The 12,803-nt window shown below is 39.2% G+C and overlaps 1 protein-coding gene across 1 annotated transcript in view; it reads right to left on the bottom strand.

Annotated features, from left to right (window-relative positions):
* LOC124123557 overlaps positions 1–12,803 on the bottom strand; it is a 126,219-nt gene that overhangs the window by 50,563 nt on the left and 62,853 nt on the right. The window contains exons 19-20 of the mRNA XM_048381967.1: positions 12,487–12,608; positions 9,879–10,013 (exon numbers count right to left, since the gene is read on the bottom strand). Of these exons, the coding sequence (XP_048237924.1) occupies positions 9,879–10,013; positions 12,487–12,608 (257 nt within the window). The remainder of the gene's footprint in view (positions 1–9,878; positions 10,014–12,486; positions 12,609–12,803) is intronic.

The following is a 12,803-nucleotide window of genomic DNA, read 5'->3' as shown; positions in this document are numbered from 1 at the left end:
TAGCAATAGTATACATCGCTATCGTCGATACTCAAAACCTCATTACCGCTAATTTTAATGGTGCTTAATTTTAATGGTGCTTAACGATAGCACGACCTATGTTCTGAACGGGCTCCCTGTTAACGTCTGTAGAAGTCAAACTAATCGTAAATGCTAGTCGGACAGTTCCCGGAACTAACACATCGTGTGCGCCGAGATTAGGAAAGCGAACCAGAAGCGTTTGATTCTGATCTATGGTACTAGGGTTATTAGTTATAGTTACAGACTGACGAATTGCTTTGACCCCTAATGGATCTCGAAGTCTACGTTGTGGGTTTAACTTGCGTCCGTATTGTGAAGACATTGTTTATATTGAAATTATGTACCCTATGTTTAATATAAAAATGACTGATTTTGAACATAATGACTTTGATCTAAGTACCTTTGATGACTTTGATAATCCAATCGAAGAGGGTTTAGTAGTCTTAACGATGAACTTTTACAATCGTCCGTCAATGATTATTACGATGCATTAAAAGATGATAAAAATTATGTTATCCCAATAGGTCGTGACTATTCAAAGTTTATGCTAGATAGTAAAGGAATATTACGACTGCGTGACTCTCCGCATATTGATCTTATGCATTATAGTACTCGTAAGCCCCTAGCCTTGTCTACTATAGCTGGTAAACATAGCCGCGAGTTTGTTCGTGATAAATTAGGTTTTGTAGAATACGGACGACTTCCCGCGAAGACTACTAAGGTTCTTCAAACCGTGCGTACTGAACTTGTTAATACAGATAATTTGGAAGAAGCCTCTAACGTGGCCTCGAACGGACTCGGAGAAATCTTAGATACCTATTACGATAATTCCACGGTCAGTGTATCACCATATTCAGAGTTCAGTATTAGGGAATTACGAGGTCTTGACAAGGCAATGCGAACAATGCGGGGAGAACTCATCAATAATATAGCCAAGATATCCGAAATCGACAAGCATATAGCTAAAGAGAAAACAAAACTCGAACAGGCGGGCGATGAGTTCAGTAGACGCCGCGTAGCGGAAGTATTGCGTAACTTAGAAGACGAAAGATCAGCCCGCCTCGAAGCTGCTTCCAGTAATAGAAAGGCACTTCGTTCGCAAATCAGTCGTATTCGAGAAACTATCGATCAAGTCCTCAACGATGACACTACACTGGCCGATAAAATTAAAACATTGTTCAGAGAACAGGGAATAACCATTGCCAGTATTTTAACCGCGTTTGGATTTATTATATCGACTTTGACTCTCTCGTTAACAGGTGGTAGTACAGGTGGAGGCGGATCACCTCCTAGCGATAAAAATGGTATAAAAGAGTGGATAAAAAAGCATTTAAAAGCATTAGGTTCAGCACTGGGAAAGCTCGCTGAGAAAGCCGCGGACGCACTTCCCGGTATAATAGGGAGTGTTGTTTCCTGGCTATTGAATTTATTAGCTAAGACCACCACTTGGCTTAGTCAAAACTTGTGGGGGCTGATTGTAGCAATTGCAGGGCTGTTGTACGTATTCGCTAAGAACTATTTAACCACCAAATCAGTTCGCTAAGAACTATTTAACCACCAAATCATGAGTAAGCCAACCGAGACTCCACCCACTACAAGCGCTGTTTTTTCATCGATATGTTGTTGATTTTTAGCCTCAATATGTGGTGGTACTTGTGCGTTAGTAGATGGTTGTGCATTAGTAGAAGTTTTAGCGATAGTTGGTTTTTGCGGCTTGACTATTCCCTTTTCGCCCGTGATCGTTTGCATTATTAATTCAACGTTAATATCTGAATTTATACCTGGTTTTTGTTGATCGGTAGCAATAACAATTTTATTATTATAACCTATCACTTGACCGATCTTAAGTTCCATATTACTCGGAGACATGTATAGTCCCGGCGCATAAACGAAGTCCACTTTGGATTGAGCGTACTGTAATGCATCTTGAAAACGCTTTATAGACGATGGTATGTCAACTGGTGAATTAATGGCGTCCTCCACGTTTGAGACAAACTGTTTTTGCGCATCGAGCGCCGTCCCAGAACCGATAATGGATGTTCGTGTTTGCGATTGTGCTCCGAGAATTGCCCATACATAAGTTCTTATCGATTCATTAAATCTTACAAATCCTGGGTTAGTAAAATTATTTTCCGTTTTATCATTAAGAAATTCATTCCAAGCGTTTGCGGTATCGTTCATTTGTTTATTTTTGTAACAATATAAATTAAACCACTCTTAAAACTCATAATATCCCCTCTCCAATCGTTACTCGAAAGTTCCCAGTCTTTATACCAATGATGAGTTTTTAGAAAATAATCATACATTCTTATGTAAAGTTTGCTGGTATGCAACAACTTAAACGCATTAAATGGACCTTTGTTAACTTCTTTAAATAAATCATCGCTTTCTTCTTTGACGGTTATTTCCCCTGTGTAAGGAACACCTAGACCATGGTTTGCTCCTTTAATACGCCAATCTTTACTCGTAGAAATATTAAATTCCTGACAAATACGCTCATACGCGGACCTATTGTACGGATTATTTGTGGAATTCCACGCTCCATCCTGCGGTAATGGAGCACTAATTTCTTTAAGTATACGTCTAATCTGATAATACACGTGAAATAATAAAACAGACTTATTTAGCATAAATCCTGGGGCATTAACAGATACGCCACATCCCGTTGTGGCACACCATATGGCAAAGTTTAACTGATTCTGCCAAAATTGCATAGGATTGTGAAACCAATCGTGCACCATTTTATCGCTAGTTGCCGTGACCCTGTACTTTTCAAAGATATCGGGGAATTTAACGAAAAATTCAGCACCAGAGGCAGTTACTATAATCGATTGATTAGTAATGTATCTCGATTTCATATTTAAGTTATGATATAGTATCATTGTATATTTAATATGTATGTTACACTCCCGGGAATAACAAATGGTCAGTCTATTGAACTGCTTCATACTATCGATAACTCGGATGGACAACTCGAAGTAGCTCTATGCGATGTAACGTATTACCCACTGTGGACCAATATAAGTGCTGCGAAAGATAATAATAAGATACATATAATAGGTGAAAACAATGGTATTGACAGAACCATTACTACTATACCTGATGGGTATTACAGCGTATGCTCACTCAATGATGAAATTTTTAAGCCTAATGGAGCTAGTCTAACACAAAATGAGTCGAATGGGACAGTGAAAATCGACTCTGGAGAAAACACTGTAATTCTTATCCCATACTTAGAAGTTACACTTGGATTTCATCATAGAATAGGAATTATAAATTCTAACAAACCACGACAGGGAATTAAATTACCCGATTTAGTTCCCTATAAAGAGTTGTTCATCCATCTTGATCAAATCAGCACGACGGATAATATTCAACAAGAAAGTCCTTCAACTCTGCTCAGAAGTGTTCCAGTGAAAAATGAAAAATATAATAGCGGTAGAACGGAATCTTTCTCGTCACTACAATATAAAAAATTAAAGCGGGGAATTATTTCAGACCTCAAAATTTCTGTATTAGATGTAAAACACCAACCAGTACATATAGGATACTTAAGTGTAACACTCCATATTATATAATGGTTAATTCCATATTTAAGTTATGATATAGTATCATTGTATATTTGATATGTATGTTACACTCCTGGGAATAACAAATGGTCAGTCTATTCAACTGCTTCGTACTATCGATAACTCGGATGGACAACTCGAAGTCGCTCTATGCGATGTAACGTATTACCCACTGTGGACCAATATAAGTGCTGTGAGAGGTAATAATAAGATATGGATATTAGATGAACAAAATATTATTGAAAAATTCATTATTATACCTGATGGGTATTACAGCGTATGCTCACTCAATGATGAAATTTTTAAGTCTAATGGAATTAGTCTAACACAAAATGAGTCCATTGGAATGTTGAAATTCGACACTGGAGAAAAAGGTGTACGGATTGTAGGGAACTTATCAGCTACACTTGGATTTACACGCGGAATTTTATCAATATTCAAGGCAACATTTGATGGAATGACATTGTCCGATTTAGTTCCCTATAAAGAGTTGTGTATCCATCTTGATCAAATCAGTACGACAAATAATATTCAACTAGAAAGTCCTTCAACTTTGCTCAGATCTATTCCAGTGAAAAATGAAAAATATAATAGCGGTAGAACGGAATCTTTCTCGTCACTACAATATAAAAAATTAAAGCGGGGAATTATTTCAGACCTCAAAATTTCTGTATTAGATGTAAAACACCAACCAGTACATATAGGATACTTAAGTGTAACACTCCATATTAAAAATAATGGTTGATGCATCAGGCCCTGGAACAGTAAGACAATGTAATACAATTGCGCTTTCCGATCTCGGAGACACGGAAGGATTCGGTAAACCCGGCACCGATGGTAAGTTATACGCTTTACACTTACACGATAATGTATACAATCAGAAAGAAGTCACATTCACGGGTAATCTAGGAGATTTAAGCGATGTCGATGTTAGTAGACTCCTTAAAAACACTTCGTACAATATTACTCGCAACGACGATAATAAATGGACTATGGTTGAAGCAAACATCGAGTGGCTACTGAATATCGTCATTACCCCACCTTATGTGATGATGGGTAAGGGACATAATTTAATTAAGATAATAAATAGTGGCATCGTACTCGCGGCTTATATCCCATCAAAACGAAAAAGTGTGTTAGTTACCCCCCTGCCAGAAAACCCAGGTCATATGATATATAGTCGTCCGGCCTTAAAAAATGTTACTTTAAATTTGGTTACTGAATTCGAAGATATTAAAGATAACTTGAATGCAATACCTAATCTTTCTACGCTTATTATTGAATTCTTGTTCGGAGATGCACCGGAAGATGCCTTCGATATATTACCAGGTCTATCGATTAAATGGCAAAAGAAACACCAACGTCAACGTTGCAGTATTATTCATATCGGAGCATCGCCCGTTGCAACCCTCGAGGGGGTCCAAATTATTAAAAGTGACAGTATTTCTCTTTCTAAGATATTCTTGCCGTATAATATACATTTGATAAGATTGATGTATAGTCTCAAAACATTTAAGCAAGACCAATTAAAGACTATTATATGATCGTAATATACACTATGAGTTTATATCCGGCGCTCGGTGAAGCATTTGAAAAGATGGAAACGGTTGATGGATTTCGATTACATCAAATAAGCGACATAAAACATCGAATAGGGAAGGATAGGGAGTTGAGACTTGGATTGTATAAAAAGTATCGCAGAGCCGTGAATGCTCTGGACGGAGTTGACACCGTGCTTTTAGTATCTGGCATGGGACTCGGTGTAGCGGGTATCGGTTTACTATCAACTATAATCGCCGCGCCTATCGTGCTCGGCATGGAAATAACAGCTGGAGTCTCGGGACTGGCAGGAATAGCGATAAAATTCATTTCTCGTAGGTTACAAAAGAAAGCATTAAAACACGATAGTATTCGGATACTCGCCGAAGCAAAGTTGAACAGCATTGAGGATCATATTTCGACAGCAATGGCCGATTGTAAGATATCCGAAGATGAGTTTCGTTTAGTGCTGTCGGAACTCACCAAATACAATAAAATGAAGCAGGAGATTCGATCAAAATCTCGTAAGACCAGTGGTATTAGCGAAGACGAGAAAAAAAAGTTCATAGAACAGGGGAGGCAACAAGCGCGTCAACTATTCCGTGCCAAAACCAAAGAACTGGTTGGAGATTAAAAATAGATTGTTTACTATCGTGTGATTACATTTAGACAAATGCTAACATAAATATATAATAATGGAGAAAGCTATTCAATGGAAAGAATTACCACAAGGTTTTTATTATATCAGTGATGCCAAACCAACCAAATACGGTTATCAATTGTTTCTTATCAATTTACAAAAAGAGTGTAGTTATATAGTCTGGTCTCCTAGTAAAATGAACGAAGAACTTAATAAAAATGTTGAATATCGCTTTATCGATAAAAATAATAAAGAATATTTTTATTACCATTTAGACTCATCTAAAGCAATGATTGGCCCCAGGTATTGGTGAGCTAGGGTCAATTTAACTTAATCTCATGACTATCGTTGAATCGCATAATCATTTTGGCATAAAAAATTCCATCTGTGGTAGCAGTATAGGTATATAAATCCAGCTCCAGTGGAAGTGAGCCAGAACCCCCATTACCTATACTACTTAAAAACAAGCCATCATCTGACTCTGAGTATTTACAATTTCTGTTTGACGCCACACCCCACGTTATAGTGCAAGTATTCGTGATAGAAAACGTATGATGTCCGAAAACCTATGCTGCTGAAAGCTCTGATCGAAAACAGGACAATCCGCGACGATTGTCCGGTTTTCGATCATATTTTTCGGGGTGTTTTTTTAAAATCTTTGATTATATTTTTACGCGGAAGATGATTATTCTTGAGGACTACTGTTTTAAAAAAACGCGATTTTAAGCGTTTCCGCGGAGATTTCACATCCCTGTGTACAACACACATGTACTTGTTCACTGGTACAAAACACATGTACATGTTCACCTGTACAAAACATATGTACTTGTTCACTGGTATAAAACAACACACATGTACTTGTTCACTGGTACAACACACATGTACTTGTTCACTGGTACAAAACAACACACATGTACTTGTTCTTTGTTACAACACACATGTACTTGTTCACTGGTACAACACACATGTACTTGTTAACCTGTACAACACACATGTACTTGTTCACCTGTACAAAACAACACACATGTACTTGTTCTTTGTTACAACACACATTTTCTTGTTAACTGGTACAACACATATGTACTTCTTCACCTGTACAAAACAACACACGTGTACTTGTTCTTTGTTACAACACACATGTACTTGTTCACTGGTACAACACACATGTACTTGTTCACTGGTACAACACAACACACATGTACTTGTTCATTGGTACAAAACAACACACATGTACTTGTTCACCAGTACAACACACATGTACTTGTTCACCCGCACAACACAGATGTACTTGTTCATTGGCACAACACAGATGTACTTGTTCACTGGCACAACACAACACACATGTACTTGTTCATTGGTACAAAACAACACACATGTACTTGTTCACCTGTACAACACACATGTACTTGTTCACCTGTACAACACACATGTACTTGTTCACCTGTACAACACAGATGTACTTGTTCACTGGTGCAAAACAACACACATGTACTTGTTCACCTGTACAACACACATATACTTGTTCACCTGTACAACACACATGTACTTGTTCACCTGTACAACACACATGTACTTGTTCACTGGTACAACACACATGTACTTGTTCACCTGTACAACACACATGTACTTGTTCACCTGTACAACACACATGTACTTGTTCACCTGTACAACACACATGTACTTGTTCACTGGTACAACACACATGTACTTGTTCACCTGTACAACACACATGTACTTGTTCACTGGTGCAACACACATGTACTTGTTCACCTGTACAACACACATGTACTTGTTCACCAGTACAACACACATGTACTTGTTCACCTGTACAACACACATGTACTTGTTCACCTGTACAACACACATGTACTTGTTCACCTGTACAACACACATGTACTTGTTCACCTGTACAACACACATGTACTTGTTCACCTGTACAACACACATGTACTTGTTCACTGGTACAACACACATGTACTTGTTCACCTGTACAACACACATGTACTTGTTCACTGGTGCAACACACATGTACTTGTTCACCTGTACAACACACATGTACTTGTTCACCTGTACAACACACATGTACTTGTTCACCTGTACAACACACATGTACTTGTTCACTGGTGCAACACACATGTACTTGTTCACCTGTACAACACACATGTACTTGTTCACCTGTACAACACACATGTACTTGTTCACCTGTACAACACACATGTACTTGTTCACCTGTACAACACACATGTACTTGTTCACTGGTACAACACACATGTGCTTGTTCACCTGTACAACACACATGTACTTGTTCACTGGTGCAACACACATGTACTTGTTCACCTGTACAACACACATGTACTTGTTCACCAGTACAACACACATGTACTTGTTCACCTGTACAACACACATGTACTTGTTCACCTGTACAACACACATGTACTTGTTCACCTGTACAACACACATGTACTTGTTCACCTGTACAACACACATGTACTTGTTCACCAGTACAACACACATGTACTTGTTCACCAGTAGAACACACATGTACTTGTTCACCTGTACAACACACATGTACTTGTTCACCAGTACAACACACATGTACTTGTTCACCTGTACAACACACATGTACTTGTTCACCTGTACAACACACATGTACTTGTTCACCTGTACAACACACATGTACTTGTTCACCTGTACAACGCACATGTACTTGTTCACCTGTACAACACACATGTACTTGTTCACCAGTACAACACACATGTACTTGTTCACCAGTAGAACACACATGTACTTGTTCACTGGTGCAACACACATGTACTTGTTCACCAGTACAACACACATGAACTTGTACACTGGTACAACACACATGTACTTGTTCACCTGTACAACACACATGTACTTGTTCACCAGTACAACACACATGTACTTGTACACTGGTACAACACACATGTACTTGTTCACCTGTACAACACACATGTACTTGTTCACCAGTACAACACACATGTACTTGTTCACTGGTACAACACACATGTACTTGTTCACCAGTACAACACACATGTACTTGTTCACCTGTACAACACACATGTACTTGTTCACCTGTACAACACACATGTACTTGTTCACCAGTACAACACACATGTACTTGTTCACCTGTACAACACACATGTACTTGTTCACCTGTACAACACACATGTACTTGTTCACCTGTACAACACACATGTACTTGTTCACCTGTACAACACACATGTACTTGTTCACCTGTACAACACACATGTACTTGTTCACCTGTACAACACACATGTACTTGTTCACCTGTACAACACACATGTACTTGTTCACCTGTACAACACACATGTACTTGTTCACCTGTACAACACACATGTACTTGTTCACCTGTACAACACACATGTACTTGTTCACCTGTACAACACACATGTACTTGTTCACTGGTACAACACACATGTACTTGTTCACCTGTACAACACACATGTACTTGTTCACCTGTACAACACACATGTACTTGTTCACCTGTACAACACACATGTACTTGTTCACCTGTACAACACACATGTACTTGTTCACCTGTACAACACAGATGTACTTGTTCATTGGTACAACACACATGTACTTGTTCACCTGTACAACACACATGTACTTGTTCACCTGTACAACACACATGTACTTGTTCACCTGTACAACACACATGTACTTGTTCATTGGCACAACACAGATGTACTTGTTCACCCGCACGACACACATGTACTTGTTCACCAGTACAACACACATGTACTTGTTCATTGGCACAACACAGATGTACTTGTCTTGTACAACACATTAACAGAGATATCTGCTGTCCTTCCAGGGGAGGCTCAAGACACCAATGGTACATCACTATGACATTTAAATAATTATGGTTAAATGATTTGCTGGCTCTACCAACACATGGGTTTCTAATACAAGAGAGAGTCTGGCCAAGAGCTGGGTTAACAAGTACTGATTATTCTCTATACAACATACACTGAGAACATTTCCAATATCTTCACCATATTACAGTAACATTCAAAAAAGAAATTATCAATGAAAGTATCTCATGTAGTCTCTACTCAACTCACAAATTGAGAAACCCTCCCCTGCAGTCTCCTTATTTGCTGCCTGTCCTTCCTTCGACCTCGAGCATTTGCATGCTTCACTGGCGACTTCATCACATCACGGATCTTGGAGGTTTTACGGATTTCTTCCATACGCACCTGGTGTTAAAGGGGGACAACCATCAATTACTGTGTAAGCTGATACTGTGGAAAGCTTACAGATTTGCCCTGATATCATACTTTAAACCAGTGTTTGATGCAGGCACCTCTCTACCAGTTTTTGATATAGGTACCCACTTTACCAGCGTTTGATATAGGTCCCCACTTTACCAGTGTTTGATATAGGTACCACTTTACCAGTGTTTGATATAGGTACCCACTTTACCAGAGTTTGATATAGGTACCCAATTTACCAGTTTGAAATAGACACCTCTTTACCAGTGATGTAGGCATCCTTTTACCAGTGTTTGAAGTAGGTACCCACTTTACCAGTTTTTGGAGTAGGCACATCTTTACCAGTGTTTGAAATAGGCACTCCCTTGACCAGTGTTTGATGTAGGTACCCACTTTACCAGTGTTTGATGTAGGTACCCACTTTACCAGTGTTTGATGTAGGCATCCCTTTACCAGTGTTTGATGTAGGCACCTCTTTACCAGTGTTTGATGTAGGTACCCAATTTACCAGTGTTTGATATAGGAACCCTCTTTAACAGAGTTTGATGTAGGAACCCAATTGACCAGTGTTTGATATAGGTACCCACTTTACCAGTGTTTGATATAGGTACCACTTTACCCGTGTTTGATATAGGTACCACTTTACCGGTGTTTGATATATGTACCCACTTTACCGGTGTTTGATATAGGTACCCAATTTACCAGTGTTTGATATAGGTACCCGCTTTACCAGTGTTTGATATAGGTACCCACTTTACCAGAGATTGATGTAGGTACCCAATTTACCAGAGATTGATGTAGGTACCAAATTTACCAGTGTTTGATATAGGTACCCACTTTACCAGAGTTTGATATAGGTACCACTTTACCAGTGTTTGATATAGGTACCCACTTTACCAGAGTTTGATATAGGTACCACTTTACCAGTGTTTGATATAGGTACCAACTTTACCAGAGTTTGATATTGGTACCCACTTTACCAGTGTTTGAAGTAGGCACCTCTCTTCCAGTGTTTGATATAGGTACCCACTTTACCAGAGTTTGATATAGGTACCACTTTACCAGTGTTTGTTATAGGTACCACTTTACCAGTGTTTGATATAGGTACCACTTTACCAGAGTTTGATATAGGTACAACTTTACCAGAGTTTGATATAGGTACCACTTTACCAGTGTTTGATATAGGTACCCACTTTACCAGAGTTTGATATAGGTACCAACTTTACCAGAGTTTGATATAGGTACCACTTTACCAGTGTTTGATATTGGTACCCACTTTACCAGAGTTTGATATAGGTACCCACTTTACCAGTTTGAAATAGACACCTCTTTACCAGTGATGTAGGCATCCTTTTACCAGTGTTTGAAGTAGGTACCCACTTTACCAGTGTTTGATGTAGGCACCCACTTTACCCGTGTTTGATGTAGGTACCCACTTTACCAGTGTTTGATGTAGGCATCCCTTTACCAGTGTTTGATGTAGGCACCTCTTTACTAGTGTTTGATGTAGGCAGTGTTTGATGTAGGCATCCCTTTACCAGTGTTTGATGTAGGTACCCCCTTTACCAGTGTTTGATGTAGGTACCCCCTTTACCAGTGTTTGATGTAGGTACCCCCTTTACCAGTGTTTGATGTAGGTACCCACTTTACCAGTGTTTGATGTAGGTACCCCCTTTACCAGTGTTTGATGTAGGCACCCAATTTACCAGTGTTTGATATAGGTCCCCACTTTACCAGAGTTTGATATAGGTACCACTTTACCAGTGTTTGAAGTAGGCACCTCTCTACCAGTGTTTGATGTAGGCACCCAATTTACCAGTGTTTGATATAGGTCCCCACTTTACCAGAGTTTGATATAGGTACCACTTTAACAGTGTTTGAAGTAGGCACCTCTCTACCAGTGTTTGATGTAGGCATCCCTTTACAAGTGTTTGATGTAGGCACCTCTCAACGGGTTTTTTATGTAGGCACCTCTCTACCAGTGTTTAAAGAAGGCACCTCTCTACCAGTGTTTGTAGTAGGCACCTCTCTACCAGTGTTTGATGTAGGCACCTCTCTACCAGTGTTTGATGTAGGCACCTCTCTACCAGTGTTTGATGTAGGCACCTCTCTACCAGTGTTTGATGTAGGCACCTGTCTATCAGTGTTTGTACTAGGCACCTCTCTACCAGTGTTTGATGTAGGCACCTCTCTACCAGTGTTTGATGTAGGCATCCCTTTACAAGTGTTTGATGTAGGCACCTCTCAACGGGTTTTTTATGTAGGCACCTCTCTACCAGTGTTTGATGTAGGCACCTCTCTACCAGTGTTTGATGTAGGCACCTCTCTACCAGTGTTTGATGTAGGCACCTCTCTACCAGTGTTTTAAGTAGGCTTGCTCTTTACCAGTGTTTGAAGTAGGCTTGTTCTTTACCAGTGTTTGATACAATATATAGGTAGTATTCTAACTGGGACTCACCTCCATTTGCCTGAAGACTTGATTTTGGTCTATGGGTGGATGGCTACCAACAGTTCCTGCCTTCTGCTTCACCTTGATCGCCAACATGGTGTGGTTCAGCACAACCTCTATACTGTGCAGGTCTGTCACCACAATACATGTACAACAGTTAGCTCAAAAGCAAAACTACAGGAAATAATGCTCAGATAATTAGTAAATTAAAAGAGACTTACCTGTAAGTTGAAGTTTGATTGGAATTCTACCAGCCAGTCAGGAGTGATGAAGGGTAACATGAGATTGCAACTGTGCATGCATGGACCAGACTTTAAAGTGAAGTT

The sequence above is a fragment of the Haliotis rufescens genome, unplaced genomic scaffold (genome assembly GCF_023055435.1).
Source record: "Haliotis rufescens isolate VD_foot unplaced genomic scaffold, xgHalRufe1.0.p SCAF_4, whole genome shotgun sequence".
Lineage (NCBI taxonomy): Eukaryota > Metazoa > Mollusca > Gastropoda > Lepetellida > Haliotidae > Haliotis > Haliotis rufescens.
Note: the sequence above shows the minus strand (reverse complement) of the source record. Positions and strands in the feature narration are given on the sequence as shown.